This window comes from Momordica charantia, assembly GCF_013281855.1.
Source record: "Momordica charantia cultivar OHB3-1 chromosome 10 unlocalized genomic scaffold, Mcharantia_2.0 BLBB01000010.1, whole genome shotgun sequence".
Taxonomy (NCBI): domain Eukaryota; kingdom Viridiplantae; phylum Streptophyta; class Magnoliopsida; order Cucurbitales; family Cucurbitaceae; genus Momordica; species Momordica charantia.
In genome coordinates this window covers 19488831-19512637 of record NW_028275158.1, presented here as the reverse complement: position 1 = coordinate 19512637, position 23807 = coordinate 19488831, and the positions used below count along the sequence as shown (strand labels likewise).

General features: G+C 28.9%; 1 protein-coding gene across 2 annotated transcripts; it reads left to right on the top strand.

Moving 5' to 3' along the window:
* Positions 1–7332: 7332 nt before the first annotated feature.
* LOC111020425 (SNARE associated Golgi protein family) lies at positions 7333–10585 on the top strand. Of its 2 annotated transcripts, none has more exons than XM_022297102.2 (4): positions 7333–7907; positions 8623–8859; positions 8952–9169; positions 9298–9404. In XM_022297102.2, exons 1-4 carry the CDS (start codon positions 7623–7625, stop codon positions 9380–9382), a joined length of 825 nt encoding a protein of 274 aa, XP_022152794.1. In that variant the 5' UTR covers positions 7333–7622; the 3' UTR covers positions 9383–9404. The 2 variants fall into 2 exon arrangements, with proteins under 2 accessions (XP_022152794.1, XP_022152793.1); XM_022297101.2 differs by lacking the exon at positions 9298–9404 and adding an exon at positions 9980–10585 and having other exon boundaries at positions 7336–7907.
* Positions 10586–23807: the final 13222 nt, after the last annotated feature.

The window sequence follows — 23807 nt, the reverse complement described above, 5'->3', positions numbered from 1 at the left end:
ACAATATATGTGAAATATTGACATATATAAAGATTGAAATAATCTTAAAATTTTTAAAAAATAAAATATTATTATATATAAATAGTCGTGAAACAGGAAGTAAAATAGGTAACTTAATTACTACCAAAAGATGATCTCGGAGGATATAGTGCACTATCTTGATAACTTTGATATAAATTACAATAGTTCTCCCAAGTCATCATAGACTGAAAGTTTTGGAGGTAGTTGCTCAAAGTAGAATATGAAACACATATAGATTCTATTAGTAGATAATTTGTATGAATGACACAATCACGAGGTTGAGGTGTTTGGAAATTGTGTAAATTTGATTGGAAAGTTGGATTTATGATTGATTTGAAAATGTGTTTGAAAAATGTGTAAATTCAAATTTGAAAAGAGAAGTAGGTAAAAAGTAAACATGTACGAGTTAATTAAAATTTAGAAATGTGTTGGAAACCAAGTTGTTAATTATCTCATTTCCAAATGAATAATGTTACGAAAAACATAAAGAAGTAGTCAAAAGTTTACAATTAAAGTTTACTTTACATATTCAAATAATTTCCATCAATCTTCATCAAAGGAAAAAATCTTTTTTCGATATTTTCATCGACATCGACATTTTCATAAGTAAAATGGTCATAGTCTTACATTTAATGTTAAAGGTGATCAATTATAGGCTAATTAAGCTACAATTCAAGTTTTATTTGCTAATACAAAAAAAATTCCATCAATTTCTATAATTTCCATTATTTTTTCCGAAATATCCATCGACATCGACATGTCCATCGATATATCTGTAAAATCTGGACCTTGACATTTTCATCGACATCGACATTTTGAACACTGGTTGAAGTAAATTTGAAAATAATTTTCTGGTAAAAAAAATACATGTTGGAGGCGAATCCTAGCCTGCCACGTGTCATGATCCAAAAGGTGAGTTAGATGAACACGCGGACAAAATATACAAAGTGGCTCCAAAGTACTCAGGTCGGCAGACAGGGTAGGACCTAAAGCGCCGAGCCGACCTGAGACAAAGTCCGTAACAATGTCCCTTCCGTACCCGACAACACGCCGCGATTTTAGGGTGTGTCAGAACTCCTGTCGGGCCTAGTTTCTATAAATAGAAACTTTAGCCTTAAATGCAAGGGACGCAATCTTAAGTAGACTCGGCAAGTTAGCTCGGACCATAACTAACTTGCTCGTTGGAGTGCTAACTTTGTTTTGCAGGTCTCAAGAGTGTTCAGGAAAGGTACGGGACCGTTGGCCATAGATCGTCCTAAACGTACCGATCTAAGTCGTATCCGAGCTCATCAATTTCGAGTTCAAACAATACAAAATAATTTTTATTATAAATTAATAATTAATCACATTTATCAAACTCTCCGTTAAAATTCTAAACAATCCTAAACTTGCCTTATAGAAATAAATGAAGTTTGTATTTATGAGATTAATTCTTTACAAAAAAAAAATGTTATTATGATTTATTAACTAATAAAAATACGAGGATCTGAACCTCCAAAGATTAAGATAACGAAGAAGAAGTCATATGTCTTTACCATTTATATATTACATTTACCTCTAAAATAAACTTCAATTTAATTATATAATATCTCAATTATTTAGGGCCTGTTCCATAAGTTTTCGTTTTCTATTTTTGGTTTTTTATTTTTAGTTTCTTTTTTAAATAGGAGGGTTTGATAACCAATTCAATTTTTTATTTTTTATTTTTCAAAAATCATTTTGAAATTCTACGTAAATCTCAAAAAAAAAAAAAAAAAGTTTTCAAAATCATATGTTTTTCAAAATTTGTTTTTTTCTTCTAATACTCGACTTTCTTTTTCTTTCTCGTATTTATCTCTAAAAAATTCCTTTTCACTCTAAAATGTGTTTCTTTCTAAATTTTTTTCTCTCTAAAATTTTCGTAAAAATCAATAATATTTCCCTTTTTTTTTCTTTTTGTGATTTGATAACATAAAAATATAATCCAATAAGAATGCTATCATTTATATAAATTTCTTTTTAGAAAAAGTGAAAAGTTAAAATTGGAATTAATAGTTATATATTAAATATTTTATAAAAGTATCAAATTCTACGAAATAACGTTTAAATAACATTTGCAAGAAAAAAAATAATATAAACTAAAAAAAAATCCTATTTACAATAAAGACATAAAAGTCAATATATAAACTACATGAATATTTTTTTTCTTCCTAATTTGAGCCTCACGTCGAGGAAAGGAGGAAATAGATGTCAATTACTCCTTAACTATGCTCATATTCGCAACTAGATGAATATTCGTAAGTTTTTTTTTTTTTAACATTTCCAAGAACAAATCATGATAGTTATTTAGGGCCCGTTTGATAACCATTTCTGTTTTCTGTTTTTTGTTTTTGGTTTTTGTGTTTTCTCTTTTAGGTTTTTAGTTTTATGTTAAAAAAAAAACAAAACATATATTGTTTTTTGTTTTTAAATAACAAAAAACTCAACATGTTTGGTAATCATTTTTAGTTTTCTGTTTTTAAAAAGTTAGAAAATTGAAAATATATATTAGAGAGAAAATTTTATGTAAAGTAGAGATGACAATGGTGTGGCGCGGGAGTAGAATGTCCTGTCACATCTGCTCGTGAAAAATTTTAGTCCCCGTCTCCACCTTGTTTTTCGGTCCGGGAATTGAGATCCAAGTTAAAGAATACTTATTTGGGGACGGGGATATTCGTGGGAAAAATTACCGGTTTTATAATTAATTTTAATTATTTTTAGAATTTAGAAAATAAAAAGTGTAATAAATGTATATTAATTAGTTTTAGAATTATTATTTACTAGTATAAATAATTAGTTTTAAAAAAATATTTAATATTTTATTCACAATTTAAAAAAAAATAATTAGTGAAAGAAAAAAGTTAAAGACAAAAATTTTAGAGAGGAAGAGTGAAGTTGAGAGGAAAAGATACGTTAAAAAAAACGAATTAGAAAGAAAAAGAAAAATGGTTGTAAGAAAAAAAAATAGAGATAAAAACAAGATTTGAAATATACTTGTCAGAAAAAATAAATAAATACAAAGAGAAATACAAATTATAGTGAAAGAAAATTGAATTTGTGTACCGACGAACGGAGGGACATGCAAAAGAGATAAACATTTATGACACTTAAGTCAGTACTTATTTGACATATTGCTCGAGAAAGAATAGTTTCGGGTAGCTAAAAAGTGTAACAGCTTATCTATTTATAGAAATGTGCTTCCAACAGGACCTTCGACAGTGTTACAACGACTCTCTGATAGCATAAAGAATCACGGTGTGTTGTTTAAGATTCTGTTAGAGGTTTGCGCCTGCAGATGCTCTTTAAGGTCGGCTCATTCGTTGAGAAGGTCGGCCGATGTAGAGAATATGGGTTGGCTCGGCATCACTTGCATAGCTGTAGGAATCTTCCGAGCGATGAGTCACAAGCTTGATTCTACCAATCATTTAGATGAAGAGTAACTCTTATGATGTATCCATCGTCGACACGTGACAATCAATAGTTTTTCTCCAACATACTCAATTCTAAACCCCCTAACATAATCAAGTAAATAAAAAATACTAAAGAAAATTGAACGAGAAAATAAGATATAGTTTTCAAATGAAAAATAGATTAGGAAGAGAAGGAAAAGTAATTTTAGAGGGAGAAAAATTTATGAAAATATTAAATTTTTAGAGAGATAAATGAAAGTGATTTGTTATAACGAAAATGAAAAAAAATAAAAATACATAGTGATGAAAAATTTGAAGAGATAGAAATAATGATAAATATTAAAATATTAAAATTTTAGAGAGAAAAAAATAAATTTTTAGAGATATATTTATGAAGAAAAAAATTTAGAGTGATAAAGAAATTTGTTAGAGATAAACATGTGAAAAGAAAAAAAAATGTTAACTATGAGAAGAAAAAGAAATGAGATTTTGAAAAACAAAAATCTATTTTTGAATTTTTTTTCTCAAATTCATCAAACGCGTTGTTTTTCAAAAAAAAATTAAAAACCAAATATCAAAAACATAAAACGAAATATTAAAATGACCCTTAAAAATATTTTGAAACATCGTTATAAATTTTCCTACAGAATAAACATAATATCTTAAACACGTTAAGTATCCAACATTTCTATTATTATTTTTAGACATGCGAATTAGTTGACATTCCTAATTATTTCACTTATTTATTTATATCAAATAAGCCAACCATGAATGAAATTAATGTGGTTGGGGCTTGCCTTTTTTAACTTGGTCTCTAAAATTTTAAATATTTTAATTGAGTAGGTATGATTTAACTCAAATTCACGGATAGTTCGTAATCCAATTTTTATATAACCAAAAACTCCCTTATTTTTCCTACTATTAACCAAGAAAATGATCAACGTTTCGTAGTTCGAACTTAGTGTACCGACGAACGAAGGGACATGCAAAAGAGAGAAACATTTATGACACTCAAGTCAATATTTATCTGACCTATTGCTCGAGAGAGAATACTTTCACGTACCTAAAAAGTGAAACAACTTATCTATTTATAGAGATGAGCTTCCAACAAGACCTTCGACAGTGTTACAACGACTCTCCGACAGCATCGAAAATCACGGTGTGTTGTTTGAGATTCTGTTAGAGGTTTGCGCCGACATAAGCTCTTTAAGGTCGACTCGTTCTTTGAGAAGGTCGGCTGATGTAGAGAATATGAGTTGGCTCAGCATCACTTGCTGAGCTGTAGGAATCTTTCGAGCGTTGAGTCACACGCTCGATTCTTCCCATCATTTAAATGAAGAATAACTCTTATGATGTATCCATCGTCGACATGTGGCAATCAATAATTTTTCTCTAACATACTCAACTCTAAACCCTAACATAATCGAGTAAATAGAAAATACTAATGTCATGTACATATAAAAAGGTGTTAGGTATTCAATACGACAACTTATAATATGAACAGATTTTTAAGTTTGACCAAACTAAAACTAAGTCTAAAAACTAAATCAGTAACACAACATTTTTTTTTTATGAGTCCCTTAGCAAAACAAAATTTGCCAAAAAACTCGAAATATTTATTACGCGTATAGTTTCACCTTGTGTAAATAAACGACAAAATATGACTACATCAAAATTCTGTTAACATGAATTGTTAAAAAAATTAAAATAATTTTTTACGCTGAGCCATAAATTAAGGTAAAATATTCCAAAATTAAGAAACTGATAGACAGTTTAAAATTTTAAAAAGTAATATATAATTTAAATTAATATTTAAATAAACATAGTCATTAATAATCAGATTAATCAAAATTATAGTGTACCATTAATTAATTTAAACTACATTATTGGTTCATTATTACTTTGTACAATTAAAAAAATCCATTATTTTATAGAGTAGTATAATTTTTGAATTTTTTATTTGCAATTTTTGTCCTCATAAAGAAAAAGCGAAAAAAAAAAAAATTAAAAATGTCTTTTCCAGTCGCCGTCACCGTCAACACCGCCCACAGAAACTAGACGTTAAACTCTCCTTATCCTCAAATGCGCGGCGCCCAATTTCCCCCTCGAAGAATAATTAAATAAGGACTGATTTAAATTATTTATTTTAGTTCTGTTTATTTTGATTCATATATTTTTAAATTTTGTTTATTTTAATATTTGTATTTTAAAAATTTTCATTTTGGTTCTTTTACATTTTAAGTAGTGATTTGACACTTATTTGAAAAATTGTGTGGAATGAAATATTTTAATCAATTTCTACATTTAAATAACTTTAGTGGAGGATAAATTGTCATGCTAAAATTATGAATCAAATAAATAATTAAAAAAAAAGACCTAAATAGTAATTTTTGAACCATCATGAGTGGTTCATTTGGTCAAAAGGGGCTAGGGTTAATTGAGAGGGAATGAGTTCAAATCCCATGCCGACCACCTACTTTAGGAATTGGTACGTTTTGAACAAAGTACGTAAACCTAAAATGAACCGACGTTCAATTTAAACTATTAATTTCTTTTAATACAACATCTATGTATAGTCTTTTAAAATTTCAACTTAAAAAAAGAAACTATTTTTGTCATTGTAATTATTATACCACAAAAAATTCACACACTCAATAACTGTCTCAACTTATGTACCTATAACTTCTACTACATGTACCAAAAATATTTACTCTACCTTATAGATAAAGTAACGTTAGGGACCAATGCGACCTTTGTTTTTTTTTTTGTTTTTATAAAATTAATGTACTAAATAACTTTGATACTTTTCTAAAAAAAAAAGATTAAAAAAAAAAGAAGAAAAAAGCTTTGATATGATCATAGGACTACCAACTCTACCTCAAAGGTCCATCACTCCAAGGCGTTCATTGTCAATTTATTAATAATATCTTATGTTTTTTTTTTTTGAAAATAATAATATCTTATGTTCACAACACAAAGATGATAGTATAAATATCTACATAAATGATGTCACGTTGACCATATTATAATATCAAAACTTTAGATATTATATTAAAAACGAAAATAAAATTTTGGATTTAAAATTAAAAATTCAACCATAATAAACAAATAGAAAAAGTACACAAACCATCCTAAACTACACAGCTTAGTTACAATCACAAAATCAAACTTCCAATTTAATCACCATTTTCTAAGCTTATGAATTGTTACAGTCAAATCCATAAATATTTCAAAGCATACAAATCATCCTTAAACTATGAGATTTTGATGGTGTACCTTAAAATATAAGATTGTTACAATTTTACTCGATTTTGTTTAGCTCTATAAAATTTAAAAACCATAATATTAATCATTGAAAATTTAGTTTTCATATATATTTAAATGTTGACCAGATATCTTAATTTATAAAAAGAAATAATCAATTAAAAAAATTAAGTTTGAGATTGATTGTAACAATATTTATAATTTTTTTTGCAACAATTTTATATATTTTAGGGATGATTCAGCAAATTAAAAGATGATGTAAATGTAACAACTTTTATTGATTAAAGATAAAGATGATATTTGTTTTGAAAAGAAAGAAAAATGGTTTTTGCAAATTTTCCATAAATAAACGAGGAGATGATGAAACACGGTCCGAAGCTGTGGAGTCCGGAAATTCGAACGCGTAATAAGTCTAATCTCACTGACCGTGACGCCGAAGCCACGACAGACAACAGAACCAACCAATTAAATACACACACCTGTCACGCACGCCCTCCGAACTCCTCCACGTGCGAAACAGTGGCAAAGTCGTAATTTCAATTCCTTTCCCAAGAAAATCCCAAATCCCAAACAACGGCAATGTTTTCTTCATTTATATATATATATATTTCTTTTTCGTCTCTTTATCTTTTCAGAAATACAAAATTGTTTCAGGAAATTTCTTCCCTGCCAGTTTTTTGATTTTTGGTTCGTTCTTCAATCAATCTCCCCTCTCTCTGATTCTCTACCGCTGCAACCTCGGCTCAAATCTGCCTCATTGTTGTTACCCTTCTCCAATTCTCCATTTCTTCCATTTAATTGTTCCTTTCTATTCCCCTCGTTTCATTTTCTAGGGTTTTCTGAAATTTCCCACGAATTTTTCGAGAGAGGAAGGCCATTTTGTGGCCTCGAGCTGCTGGGTTGTGCCCGATGACCTATCATGAGACGGAGAACGGCCGGGGAGGAGGAGAAGTGGTGGTTGCGGAGGATATCACCGTGGGAATTGGATGTGACCGTAATAACAATGGGGATTACGTTACATTGGGGCAGACTCCTCGCAATTGTGAAGCGGAGGTGCCCTCGCATGGGGGTTCTGAGCCTTGTTCTCCCGGACGCTCTTTGTGGCTTTGGGTTCGGTTGGTGGTGCTATTTGCTTTCTTGGGGTTATTAGCTGCTGTTTTTTTCAAATGGGTTGGGCCCTTTTTCATGAATAAGGTCAGTATATTTGTGTTGAATTTGAACGCAATCGTGATTTTTCCATCATTATAAAGTTTTGTTTGCTTGGACTTTGCTTTCGTATTAGATATATATATATTTTTTGGTTGAATTCTTCATGCAATGGCATTGTCTATCCTGTTGTCTTCTGGGTTTGATTTACTAACTTTGCTTAAGAATTCTGTTAATTCTTATAATTGATGATTGAGGGTTCTGTAATTTCTGACTATATGGCCGGAAAACAAATGGAGATACTTACTTGCATGTGTTTTAACCTTTAGGAGTTCATTTCAAACAAATGATGCAGCTGTTCTGTTCGGTTGTTCTTAAGTTTTGTGGTGTTTATTGCTTCTGGGTTTTTGATTTTAATCCTTTAAAAACTTGTCCATAATGTTTCTTGTTGTGTCACCATTTAAGAGAATCGAATTCTTGTTGGAGAAATTTCTCCATATGGTAGTTTCTTTCATATTGAAAAGTATTAGATCGTGTGTTTTCTTCTGGTTATGTTATCTTCAAGGGAAAAGGTTATATTATGCAGCTATTACAATGGCCATGCAGTGCATTTATTTCATAATTGACACTAAGATCAATCATAATGTATAACTCTTGAGACTGTTACATTTCACTCATTTAATGACATATGCATTTTTAGCTTATATAAATAGAATTCTCCAAAGTTTTATTTTTAGCCTGACATGTAATTCATTTGCTACAGGAAATAATACCAATTATAAACTGGGAAGCTGAGACGTTTAGTACTCCAGTGCTGGCAGTTTTGGTTTTTACTTCAGTAGCACTGTTCCCTTCATTGTTTTTACCATCTTCACCTTCTATGTGGTTGGCAGGGATGACTTTTGGTTATGGCCTTGGGTTCCTGTTAATTATATCGGCAGTAACTATTGGTGTATCACTTCCATTTTTCATTGGCTCCCTATTCTATCGTAAAATTCAAGTTAGTGCTTGTTTCAAATCTTCATTCTACTTGTTAAACACTCAACACACTTTCTATCCCTTGGTGCTAAACATTTCTTCCTCGTTTTACAGGGATGGTTAGACAAATATCCTAAAAGAGCTTCTGTCTTAAGATTAGCAGGCGAAGGAAATTGGACTCATCAGTTTCGGGCGGTAACACTAATTCGGATTTCTCCATTTCCTTACATTCTATATAATTATTGTGCTGTAGCAACGAATGTCAGATATGGTCCTTACATCTTGGGGTCACTGGTTGGAATGGTGCCAGAAATATTTGTCACTATATACACGTACGTATGCCTAACTTGACCCTGAACCTTACTTATACATTGCATATGTTGAATTCCATATTTATTGAATGCTTGCTTATAAATTTACTTTAAGAATGTTCTCTGACATTTAAAAACATTGGAATCAGCATCATATTCCTGCAGCAAGAAACACAACCGTTCCACACTTTTGCTCAGAAAATCTTCCCACATCAATACAACTTTTTTCTCTAATTAGCTTGGGAATTTTTTTTTTGCAAGGTAAATTGTGAATTATGGAAAGGCCTTGTTCTCATTTAGGTTGATTGTGATCTGACCATATGTTGTCCTTTATAAGACATTGGTCCAAAAGATATTCATTCAACTTCTCCATTGACTTCTTATGTTCGTGTCTTATTGAACAAAAAGTACATTAGGATGAAATTTATGGATAACTCTCAATTTTTTTAGAGGTGGTGGGTGCAGTGGAGATAACGCATGATATGACCGTGTTATTATAGTAAACTAAATTGAATGACATAGGAGAGCTTACTAATGGTTGCCTCCTGTTGACAAGAAGATATGGAAATTTCTAAAATGATTGATTTGTGTTAGCCACCCCCATCATCTGATCATGCCCACAGTATGTTATTTAGATTATGATTAATCTAAGGCGAAATAAGCTTTGAAATTAACTGATGCTCTTTCACAAATAGATCAGTTGATTATTTGAGTGTTAGACAGTTTATCTTACTCAAAAATATACCTTACTATGTTCTTTTTTCCTTTTCTTGAAATGCTTATAGAATACCTATTTACCTAAACTTTCATTACCTTCCTGTTCTACTGCAGCGGCATTTTAATCAGGACATTGGCCAATGCTTCGCAAAATCAGCAGTTCCTCTCAGCCCCTCAGATTGTATTCACCGTTGTTGGCTTTTGCGTTACTGCAGCTACGACGGTTTTCTTCACTGTATATGCAAAAAGGAAACTCAAGGCATTGCAGACAGAAGATGAGCAATTATTGCTGTTGTAAGGCTTCTTCCCTAGCCGGGTTAAAGTTGCTTATTCTCAAGCACATAGAGCTGCTGGACAATATAATGATTGAACCGACCAAACAAATTCGTATCCACGGTGGTTTCAAAGAAGCTTCAAGTAGTGGTACAGAGAAACAAAGAAATAATGCAAATATCATACACCAGATAATCATAGATTGATTACAAAACTCATCCAAAAGCCATCGGAATCAAGCGAAACAAGTATGTTGTCTTTTATCCCTTTGTCTGCTTTTCAAATCTTAATTGTAATGGTTGGAATGAGCTATTATGAAATATTGGACTGGACTGGATTGGATTGGATTTAGGCAAATGCAGGAGATCTGTATATGGAAACGTTTTAGTTTTGTTGTTTGCTGCTGATGGTACATAATATTATTCATTCTTCTGTTTCTGAGTTCAATGTTTCACAAATAGTAAAACGTTGAATCAATGTATACAATGCCCATCATTTTTTCTCTTTCAATTTACATTATTGAAGCTCTGTTGGCTTCACATGGAAGTCCTTTGTGTCTGCCTTTATCTGTATGTTTGTGATGAGACAGAAGGATAATTCCACCATGAGACGTAAGTATCTAAAAAATAATTCTTGTTGCTGCTGGCTGCTAGGGTCCTATTTTCATCCATTGATTAGTTAAAATGGGTTACTGTTTCTTTTGGACTCTTCCTTGGAAGAAGAATATCCCAGTTTCTTTTCATGTCACAGGTCAAGTGTACAAGTTATGGAAAATTAGACCCTCTCCTGAAAAAGACTATGGGTTAAATTATAATGGTTCTGACATAGTTGTGTCGAATAGGTTCTCAACTTTGAATAGATTCTTAACTTTAAATGGTCTCGAACTCGAACATTTGTATCTAGAGACCTATTCCATACAAGTCTAAACATTTACTAAACATATTTTAAGGACACGATTCCAGAAGTTTAGACTTAGTAGATACTTTTTTAAGTCTCTACTTATTAGTTCATGGAATAAATTTGTAATTAACTCAAACTCTCTTTTGTGTCATGTTTAAGTCTAATGAAGTTTATTGGTATAGGAAGAAACTCCAATAAGCTCTATAGAATGGAGGCCTTTTTTCTTTTTCGTCTTTCAATCAAAGATCGGTACTTTTCAAGGTAATCCATTGTTAAAATCTCGTTTGATAATCATTTTATTTTTAGTTTTATATCTTTGAAAATCATAGATGTAAACACTACTTTCACAATACATGTTCTGCATCTACTTTTTTAAAGATGTTTCAAAAGTCCAAAAGAATAAATTTCAAAAATCTATTTTTGTTCTTTAAATTTGGCTAAAAGTGGAAGCATACTAATAAGTTTTCAAAAACATGAAAACTAAAAATGAAATAGTAATAGAATTGGATTTACAAATTGTTTATTAAATGGGTTTACAAACTTTTTATAAAATTCTAGAATTTGAATGGATGTTTTTTTAAAGTCCACTAAAATTGGTTTTTTTAACGATTTTATTTCAATTGGAATGGTGTGCTTGTCAACTATAAGGTAGTGGCGTCTATGATTAGAAAACTTAGGAGAAGGAACTATCATTCATAAGGAGTGGTATCAATCAATAAACTTTTTTAATTTTTTTATTAGATATATTTAATACATTTTTTTTTCAAGAATATATATTGCTTAGGAAATAGATTTGAACCCACTACTCATAATGATATACAAATGTGGTTGAAATTGATTGGATCATCATATGATACAGGCACGATGACCATGATAAATTTAGTTATATCATTTTTAATACAAAGTAAATAATATACTCAAAGTTAAACTATTATTATTATTATTTTGTCAATGATAATTCAATGGATAAGACACTTATTACTCATTAAGGTTGAAAATATGGTCTTTAACCCGATATTTTTTGAACTATAGAAAAGTTCAATTTTTCTTTTTAATAATCTAAGAAAATTTAATCTTATTAATTTGTATTTTTTTTAGCTTAGAGAGATCAAACCATTAACCTTTGGATTTTCTCTGTTCAAATTGACAGTATGTTAGAGCATATAAATTGAGATGATACAATATAACTTTGAAAAAGAAGGCATCAAAAGCTCCTAGATTCGTAGGCATCTTAAAATGTATCTGCATCATGGGATTCATGTGTATTTTTTCTTGGGGTGTCCATTTTTCCATGGATACCCATCTTAAATGGAGCGGAGAATCATTGTTTAGGCCCCCGCAAGTGAGGATGGGGGAGGTTTTTTCCCTGCCACCTAAACGGGGATGAGAATAGAGAATATGTTGCGTGCCCCACTTCACACCGCCATACTCTTAAAAAAAAGGAACTTTTGAATAAAGACTTGTCACACTTAGATCTTAAAAGATGATGTAATAAGATAAGGAGGACATTTTTAAGTTCAACAATTACAATGTGGATGGAGGAATTTCTAGTGTTTGAGTTTTGTAATGTAAATTCATTAAACAAACATGTAGAAAATTGTACCAATCAAACGAGGGTTCGTGTAAAAATACAACTACTTGGCTTAAACATAAAACATGTAAGACTTAGAAACACATTCCAAAAGAGAGCCAAAAGGTAAAATGAATCTAGCGAACCATATTGAAATGTGTGGAATTCTTGATACAATATTAGCAAGAGTGGTATTCTTGATTCGAAACATACTCGTGGGGCAATTTGCCAGACGAAGAATAGAGAAAGTAGAATGTTTAGCATATTGGAAATCATACCACGAAGTTCCTCAAATAGAATCTTGTCGAAGTTCCTCTATCTTAACTCTTTAGGTATCCATTTTATTTAGTTCATACCCAGTTCAAATTCTATGACTTTTTTAACTTTTAATTCTTATTATGTTTTCGTCAATAAATGTTTTGGGTAGAGATTTGAACCTTCGAAGGGAAATGGTACATGCCAATTAAAGTTTAAGTTGTAGTTGTGACAATTCATTATTCGAAGGGGAGTAGAGTAGTTCCATGATCCACAAATTATTGAAATCATAAATTTCATAGACTGAGAATTTGATGGTACAATTGAATAAGGTTATGTTCATTTTCACGGTAGTTAAACACTTTTTGAAATATTAAAATAAGAAGACAAAAAACATTAGGTTTAGAAAAGTAACTCTTTAAAGCTATACGAAGTTCCAAGATTAAGCATATTGAACTATTAGAATCAAGTACATAGGAACAATCTAACCGGAATTCACTAAACGATGTTAACTTTAACTAAACACACTAGAACTAAAATTCTCTCATCACGACCACATCATTTATATAAATTTTTCGTCGGCCTGCTAAGTCAAATAAGAGTGAATGGGTATCCACTCATAGACTCGTACTCAATAAAAGTCTAATTAGTTCACTTAATCACGTCTCACTTAAAGATAGCTCGTTAAATAGCCTAATAATATAATCATATCAATATATGAACTATGGTATTAGAATAAAAGATTCTAAACACTTCCCACTCATAATCATCATGTTTATTGGAGAGTAACTCAAAAGCACTTTTAAAAAAAGTAAAAAGTATATATATAAAAAAAAAACAATTATAAGCACTTAGGGTCATTTTTCATTAGAATGCCATGAATTTGGCCATTTTCCCTTCAAAGCGAATTCGGAATTCTTTTAAATAATAATGGGCCAAAGCCCATGGGCTTCTACTCCAATGGTGTTGAACCAGTCAAAACACATTAATGAATCTCTAGAAAAGGAAAAAAAAACAAAAGCAAATGAACAGAACAAGTTCCAAGCAATTGTCCACTACATTTAATTATTTAATTTTAATTTTAATTTTACAAAAAAAAAAAAAAAAAGAAGTTTTAAAAAACATATAATATAAAGTTATCTGATCTGTATGGAGCCTGAGAATCTTTGTATACAACCCAACAAACAAATATGGGCACAAACGCCTCTCAACCACACGCGCCGAGCGGGACAGCCTCTGAGAGTGGGACACTTCCTTCTGTCCTCGTCTTAAACTTTTATGATTTTTTTTTTCAATTTTATATGTAATAAATCCGAAAACTTTCAAATGGTGAAATAAGTTGTTGAATAAGCCATTGATCTACTTGAATTTTTAAAAAAGAAAATAATTCATTGGTCCGACCTGACTTTTCACTTTTGTTTCTAATAGATTCCGTTTATTTAAAATTTTATGTAATATGTCATTGGCGTATTAGATACGACTTATTAGACATATTTTAAACTTGAGAGATGTATTAGACTTAGTCTTGAAGGTGTATGAACTAAACTTGTAATTTCACCGAATAATGGTTCGGTTTAAATTCTATTTTACCATGTGTACTTTTAGTTTTTGTCTATTTTTGATTCATATATACTTTCAAAACGTTAATTTTAATCATTGTATGCAAAAAATACTCTGGTAAATTCTATACATAAAAGAAACTTCTTAATATAAAGTTACGACAATATTTCAAGAAATTGATTGAGTATAGTTTTTTGTTAAAATCTAATAAAAAAAAAGGGAAAATATATTTTCCAGAACGACCTAATTCTAAAAGTATGAGAACCAAAATATACGTTTTAAAATTAAAATGACAAAAACAATTATATACACCAAAATGACTATTTTGAAAGTATATAAATCAAAATTGACAAAATTAATAGTATATAGACCAAAATAGAATTTAAACCATTTAAAAAAAATAACACATTTGGACTCCAAGTACGATGTCAAGATACACAAAAGCTCAAAGTAGAAGTATAGAATCAAAATAAACTTTTGAAAATATATGAAAATAGAAAAGATGTGAAAATATAAGGAAATTAAATTGAAGTGTAATAAGTAAGACTCTATTCGGTAATAACGTCGTTTTTAGTATTATATTTTAAAAAATTATGTTTGTTTTCTCACATTTTTTTAGAATATTTTTCACATTTTTTTTCAGTTTAATTTTTAAAATTAAAATAAAAAAAAAAAAGTTTTTAATCTGAATGTAAACGCGCGTTCGATGCACGCGACAGTGATTTCTAGACGCTTAGGTGCGACGCAGGTGCATAACGGTCAATGCGAAATAAAGTGCTCTCTGACGTTGATGTGGTAGACGAAAACAAAGATCCAAAGGCTGTAATTGCATCACTTTTAAGGAAATTCCGTTTTAATACCAGCATTTTTCAATTTATTAATTATTAGGGTACTTGCAAATCTTCCATAATCTAAATAAAATAATTAATTTTCAAAAAACAATTATAAATATAAAAAATAAATTACAAGACATGTGCGTAACAGCGTAAGTGATGACGATTAATTAATACGCTGGTTAATATTAATTTCTTGTTGCTATGATTATAGTTAATCAATAATTAGTCAATTATCCATATTTATTCTTTTAAAAAAAATCACCAACTTATATTTATCTATGAATAATTTTTTAGGAATAATCAATGAATATCATAATAAAATGTCTAAGCTTAGCTTAATTAGCTTAATTGGTTAAGTGAAGTAAAAAATTTTCACAATTTTACATTATAGCTTTTCATATATCATAACATTCAATTTTGAAAATTTAGTGACAGAAAAATAAAGAGGGGTCCTTAAAATTTTAAGCCCTGTTTGATAACTATTTCACCCTTAGTTTTTTTATTTTTTTTAAAAATAATGCTTGCTTGACCACAATTTATTTGGTATGTTTTCACCCTAATAAAACGTATTTAAAATCTTAGCCAAATTTAAAAAAAAACAAAAACAAAAACAAGTTTTTGAAAACTATTTTTTTCTCATCGGTTGAAAAGAGTGTTTACGAGTTTAATTATAAAAAAAATAGAAAACAAAAAACAAAATAGCTATCAGATGGGTCCTCTAACTTTTAAACGTGGTTTTTCTAATATAAATGACGAAGAGGAGACAATTGCCCTAGTTAAGATATTTTACATTTATCTTAAACTTAAAATTAAAAAATAATAATTATAATATGTGAACTACCTTAGTTAACCATGTATTGAACAATATGGACTAGAATAAACATTTTGAAAATCTAAGAGTCAAATAGAATTTATCCAAAAATTCAAGAATCAAAATGAAATTGAACTCTATTTTTTATGGATTTAAAAATTTAGGGCATATTTAGTAACATTTATATTTCTTGTTTTTTTGTTTCAAATTTTAGTAAGAAACCTAAGTATTTTACAATTATTATGTTTTTTGTTTCTCATTTTTTTTGGAAACATTCTTAAAATTGTATAGAAATTTTGAAAACAGTCAAAATAAGTTTCTTGTTTCCATTTCCAATTTGTTACAAAACATAAACATAAATATTGTTGGATTAAGTTGATGGACGTTGAAGCCATATAATTATGTTTATCATTATTAAAAATGAAGAAATAGAAAACGGGAGGTTATCAAAGCATCTAACTTATAAAGTTTCATCTATATTTTATTTTATTTTTCTTTTTGCTTTCTCAATTCTCTGACATTTTTTTTCCATTTTAGTTAATTTCATTGGCATTTATTGAAAACAGTTGGATGTAGTTTGAAACTAAATTTGCAATCAAAGAATTAAAGAATACAGCAATTTTGGTCCACTCATCACGCTTTCAAATCTCTCTCACTTTTTATTTATTTATTTTTCTTATAACAAATTATGGATGGGAAGGGGATGCATAAATCTCATTTCTTTTATTTTAATCATTCAACTTTAAAAAATAAAAATTTTCATATTTTAATTTGAGAACTTTTTGTTAAATTCGAGTGTAATTTGGTGGCTAAGACACATATTACTGTAAAAAAGATTGATGGTTCAATCTCCTACCATTATCATTGTTGAACTTAAAAAAAATCTCATAACTCTTAGGTGTCGTTTGTTTTTTGGGAATGTAGATGACCGACATCTAGAGATGTCCGGAATTTCAGATGCCCGAAATGTTAGATGTCCGACATCTTCAGATAACCATGTTTGTTTTGTAGGAATATTTTTAAAGATATTCGGGAATATTTGGATAGTCACGTTTGTTTTGTAGGATTTATTCTTAGGAATGTGTTAAATTTATAGAATGTTTCAAAAATGTCTACACAAATATTTATATAATTTATTATTTCATTTAATTTATTATTCCACACAAATATTTTATTTGAATTAATTTAATATTTTTATTTTTTATATATTATTTTGTAGAACAAATTAATTCATTATTAATTTAATATAAGTTTTATTTTTAATTTAATATAAGTTTATTTTCAACTTCAATAGTTTTCCAAAATGACAATTACATGATTTATATTATCTTACGTAAAATTTATTTATCCTATCATCTTATTATTTTTTTTAAAACGAAAAATATGACGGGTATGTTGATGGTAAAAAAATGTTGCTTTACAATTATATATTTATGATAATAAATATTATAAATAATGTAATTACTTCACAATATTAAAAATAAAAATCGATATATTATATAATTTAATTGTAGTTTATTTTACATGCAAATCTAATATACAAATATACTTAATAGCATAAAGTTAGTTATTAAACAATGAGTATATTAATTTATTTATGAATTTAAAAATAAAATAAAGAAATTGTTTAGAAAAAATTAAAAAAATTGATCAAAGTATATGGAGAAAAAAATAGAAGGCAACAAATGTAAAAGTGGATGCCCTCAACGCGGGAATCTTGGAAACCCGTGTTTCAAAAGGGCATCCAAAATTCATAAGGTGCCTCCCATATGGGCATCGTAGGATATTCGGGCAAGATACCCGGGTATCTTACATTACTGCAAAACAAATGTGGGAATCCAGATGCTCGTCTCACGAGAATCTTGGATTCCCATGAAACAAACGACCACTTAGAAGATATATTTCGATTCTTGCCACGTTAAAAACTACTTTTTATTTTTTATTTTTAATTTGGCTAGGTTTTGAAAAACATACGTTAAAAAATAGATGACAAAGTAAAGAAACACAGAGGTTGAAAAAGTATTTATAAATGTAATTTTAATTTTTTAAAATATAAAAAATATGGTTTCCAAACGATATACTAGTGCATGATGGAACAAAATTGAGTATATAAAATTCATAAGAAAATTGGCTATTTAATTATAAAAAAAGGAGAAAAAAAACTTAAAATTTTATTTTAAGTTCAAATTTGTTCCTTACGTTACTAAAATGTGTATATCTAAGCGGTTAAGGTATCAACTTCTTCTCTTGAGATGGGAGTTTAAATTAGATATCCACATATCTGCTGTACTAAAAAAATCTCTTCTTTAAATTATCATGGTAAAAATATATATAATAAAAATATTGTACACTCTTTTGTTGAATTTAGAAACTAAATAGTAATAAATTTTTAGGAAGGGGGCAAAGGGTATAGATAATCCTATGAAATATTCAAAGGTCATTTAATAGTCAGCTTTTGTGGACCTATTTATTGGTCTCTATGATTAGTAATTAATATTTACTATGTTCTATAATTAATTTTTCAAATTTTTTTTTCTAGTTTTTGAAAATTATGATTTTGAAAACGACTTTTAAAGTAAATATTAGAAAACAAACAAAAAATGGTTAGAAAATAAATCTAACTTTGAAAAAACAAAAATCGAAAACAAAATAATTATTAAACATGTCTTTTATAATATAATTTGTTTGCTAAAGCACGCATAACTCATCGATAATTGATATATATCTCTAATCAAGAAGAGATCATGAGCTCGATCCCCACATATTGTTCTAAAAAGTATATATATATATATATATATATGATTTATTCAATATTCTTTATTCATTTGTTTATAATATGTGTGCATAGATTAGGCAGAATCTATTATGAATTAAGATGGATTCTTTTAAACAAAATATTTTGGATCATCTTATTTTAAATAATAGCAATTTTTGTCCGACATTGTTTGGAAACTATTTTCAAAATATATATTTTAAATAAGAAAACCCTTCTCAAAATAATTTTTGAATGGACCTTAAACCTTCTTTGTTTTTTTTTTTCTTGAAACCATTTAATATAAAAACTGAAAAGTATCCATTTATGTTACAAATATTTTTGAAAAGTTAGATTATGTCTTTTAACATTAATTTTTTTTTTAAAATATTGTTTGAAAGCTTCAACTTTTGATTTAGGTTTTGCAGAGCTTTATTATTACTGTTTGATCAAGAAAATGACCCAGTCTCTTAAAGTTTGGACTGACGATACCAACAAATGGAGGGAATTAGGTGTTCACGAGTTGGATTGAGTCGGATAGGGGTGTTTTTGGATCCAACCCGAATTTTTGGGTTGGAAATTTGTGGGAACCGTCGGATTGTAAAACGATGGCAACCCAACCCAACTCAAACCCAATAAATTCGGGTTGAGTCGGGTTGGGTTGCCGGGTTTTTTTTTTTAAATGATTAATTAATTTACTTTTGTTTTGTTTATAACATTGACCAAAAAAATATAGAAAAATCAAAATCTTAATTTAAGCACAAATTCAAATCCTAATTGAAACCAACATGTAAGTCCTAATTTAATACAAATTTTAAAATTTTACATTATCTAAAGTTTATCTAAAGTCTAAATCTAAATTGAAACCAACATGTAAGCCCTAATTCAACAATATTAAAAGCTTACACCTTATTGTAGAGAGAGATGAGGGGGAGGAAGATGAAATTGAAAATGTTAGAAAAGAAAGAGAATCAAATATTCAAAATAGGGAGAATTGAATTGAAACCTAAGATCAATGGTTGAGATTTAATGAAATTGATGGATGAGATTGAATATAAAAAATAAGATTTTAATTAATAATTAATAATTTATTATATATATGTAATATTAGATTATTAGTAAAAAAAAAACTATAATTTCGAGTCTGGTTGGGTTGACCCGGGATTTTCAAGGGTCAACCCGAGACCCGACCCAACCCGGTTAGGTTGGAATTTTTCCAATGCAACCCAACCCAATGTTAGATTCAACCCAACCCAACCCGGGTTCGTCGGATTGTCGGGTTCCTTGAACACCCCTAGAGGGAACTGTAAAATAGAACTAATATTCGGATGCTCTAATCAATATTTATTCGATTTATACTCAAAAGAGAATATAGTTTTGTGTACGTTAAGTGAGAGGTTAGGATCTCTATTTATAGAGGTAAGCTCTTGACAGGACTTTCGACAACGCTCCAACCGCTCGAGAATCGCGGTACCTTGTCAAATGTTGCATTTGATGCCTTGTGCCTACAGGTGCTCAAGGTCGGCTCATCCTTTGCGAAGGTAGGTCAAGGGGTGAAATATGACTTGGTTCGGCTTGACTTAGCGAACTGCTTGGAGTTATCCGAATGATAAGAATCATCTAGTTCTTCTCTTCATCAGGGGGTTGAAATATGACTTGGCGAACGGCTTGGAGTTATCCAAATGATAAGAATCATCTAGTTCTTCTCTTCATCAAGGTGAGTGATGATCTTCAATGTTGACACGTGGCAAGTGATAATTTGCCTCCGCTAGATAAATACAAAATATTTTAAAATTATAAAGGTTTTATATTTAATAAGTAATTCGTGCTCCCCTAAAAGCACTTCACTTGAAAGAAGAAACAACTTAATTTTTTAAGTACAAAAATAAAATAAAAATCTTTATAATCTTTTTAAGTTAATTGTTTTTTCTTTTAAATGATTTAGATCATTTTTTAAATAATAAATTGCAATATAATACATATGCTCATTGCTACTCTAAATACAGTAATTGTATGGATGATGTAATGGTTTCTTTTAATAATCTAAATTTTATATAGTTATTTACAAAATTATTTATTTAATGGAACCGCCCATCCAATATGACAAAAGTACTGCAACGAACAGAATAATAATATAATTTTATTATTACTATTTTTTTAACTTTTAAATTTTGGGATGCGTTGACATGTCTCAGCCTTTTTTAGAATTTTCCATTTAATAATGAATTTACAACTGGAATATAACTTTTTTTTTTTTAAAAAAAAACCCCATTTATGAAGTAAATATATATTTGAAGTAGTCAATGACTAAATTTTAGAACGTACGTGTCACATCATGCTTTTAATAATAGTGTAATAGACCAATGTTTTTGTGTCCATCTAAGAAAAAAGGCAATTTTTTATTAAAAAAATTTTATTTATCAACTGAAAAAAAATATATACTTTAATTAAATCCAACCAAAAACATCCAAAGCCATTAGAATAATAGGGTAATTGTACTGGGTACCAAAATGATTAGGTATTTCAAAAAACGTCACCGGCTTTTGAGATATTCAAATATAGCAAAATATTTGAATTTTTATTTTCGAAATTTTTATTATTTCAATTTTATCCTTATGATATATGATATACATCGAATATAGATCATATATAGCAGACATATATTGGATATATATCAAATACAGATATACATTCGATGTATCTCTGATATACTCCCAATATACATCTGACGTACTCCTTATATACATTATCAGGTACATTATCAGATGTACCTGCGATATACTTTATTATATGTATGTATTATACTTCTAATTAATATATATATATATATATATACTAAATATAAGGTATATCAGTTGTTTAAATTCTAGTTTATCATTGCAATTTGTTGGTTGATATACTAATATTATCAATAATATTGGTTACTATATCACTATTATTTATTATATAATAATATTAATTAGATACTAAATATAAGATATATAAATTATTTAAATTTATAAAGTATATCAGATTTTTAATTAGTGGTAAATCATAAATTGTATATAAGAAATTAGATCAGTGGTATATCATTTGTATATCAATGATAAATTATATACATATCAAGTATATATCACATATATATAAATGTTGTATCGGCATGGTAAATCAATGATTATCACACGTATATCAGTGGTAAGTCATATTAGAAGTTCAGTAGATATCATAATTATATCATAAGTAAATCAATTGTACATCATTATTATATCAGTGGTATATCAGAGACATATATCACTAGTCAGATATATTGCAGATATATTACAGATGTATATCAGATATATTTTGAGGGTAAAATTTTGCAACGGCCGCTAATAAGTATCTAGTAGATTTATTTATAGGAATATCCATTTTCCTTACGAGAACCGATCTATGGAGGCTCACCTAAACTGAGTGGACAATCCTGTTAGTTGGACATCCAATTGCTTCGATTTGAATTATATATAAAAAAGATGGACAAATTACTCCCAGGGTGGGGATAAGAGAAGTTTTTTCGGCCACACTTCACTTTTTTCACACTTATATATATAACAATCTTATTATTCTCTTTTTTATATACACATACTAAAAAGACTATATATTGGGATTAAACCGTAAGCAAACTTTGTCATTAGAAATTAAGTCATAAATTAGAAATTTCTTTAGAAAAAATATTTAACCTAGAAACAATTTTAAAAAATAAAAAAAATAAAACAGGGGGAATTCCTCGTTAGGATCCCTGCTAATTTCCTACGGGAAATCCCTACCCTGACAGTGACAAAATTTTTGAGAAATTTAACAGGAATAAAGAATTAAAGGGAGGGCCAGGAAGTCTTCACTTCCCCCACCTGCAACCATAGTTATAAACATATTCTTTAAAAATTTTAAATTACAAATTAAACTCTATAATTAAATTATGTACTTCCAATTTTGATTTTAGTTAAACTCTTATTTTTAACCCAATTACTTAAATAGAATTAGAATCAAAATAAAACTTCTAACAATATCGTTGAAACTATGGATCTAATAGATATTCCAAGAGTCTAATGATTGAAGAGTTCTTGATGAAAACATAAAAGTTCAGAAATAAAAATAAGATTTAAACTAAATAAATAAGTGATTTTTATAGAACACAATGTCACCTATTAAACTATATATAAATTTCACTTTTTTGCACTTTTTAGAATTGTGTCATTTAAATTCTTATATTTCAAAATTCTGTAATATATGTTTAATAGTTCTGTATTTGTGTACTGAAAAAATAAATTCTCTTTCGGAAGTCAATAATGGGACCTTTATACAATTTTTAGTTACACAATTACAAAGTGGGAGATTGAACCATCGACTTTTGAGATGATACTAAATGCATTATCCATTATGCTCGAATTGGAACTCATTAAAGTACAAAAATTAAGGGTATGTTTGAGAGTTATTTTGGATGGTCAAAATCACTTTTGCTATTGTCAAAATCGTTTCTTTTTGTATTGATATGGTTGGCAAATTAAAAAATTGATTTTAAGAAAGTTTAAAACCAATTTTAAAAAATAAATTATAAAAATCATGTATTCTACCATCACTCTCAACCATACCTTGAGTACAATTTAGAGTGGTCACCTGCTTAAGATTAAATATCTCTAAACAATATTTCTTACAACTTTACGAGGAGAGCAATTTTGTGGCTCACAATTCGGGCAAAATTTGGCATTGGAGAGAGAGTTCGATGAACGTGGTTGAAGACTATTCGCATTTGCAAGAAGTTCTTTCGAGTTTATGATTCCTATTGTGTAATGTGTAATAGGGTAAATAGTTGTCCTACGAGATTAACAACAATCCAAGACGTTTGAACGGAAATGAAAAACCAAAAGATGAGAGAAAAAGAAAAAAAATAGAATGGGAAGGTCTAAGGTGGACTTGGTCCACAGAAGATCATTTAGTACACACAATAAGAACAGTAGAATACAACCAAATGC

Coding starts and splice junctions, on each gene's coding strand:
- LOC111020425 (XM_022297101.2), top strand. CDS start 7,623: ATGACCTATCATGAGACGGAGAACGGCCGGGGAGGAGGAGAAGTGGTG. Junction 8,860..8,951: donor TATTCTATCGTAAAATTCAA/GTTAGTGCTTGT, acceptor CTCGTTTTACAG/GGATGGTTAGACAAATATCC. Junction 9,170..9,979: donor ATATTTGTCACTATATACAC/GTACGTATGCCT, acceptor GTTCTACTGCAG/CGGCATTTTAATCAGGACAT.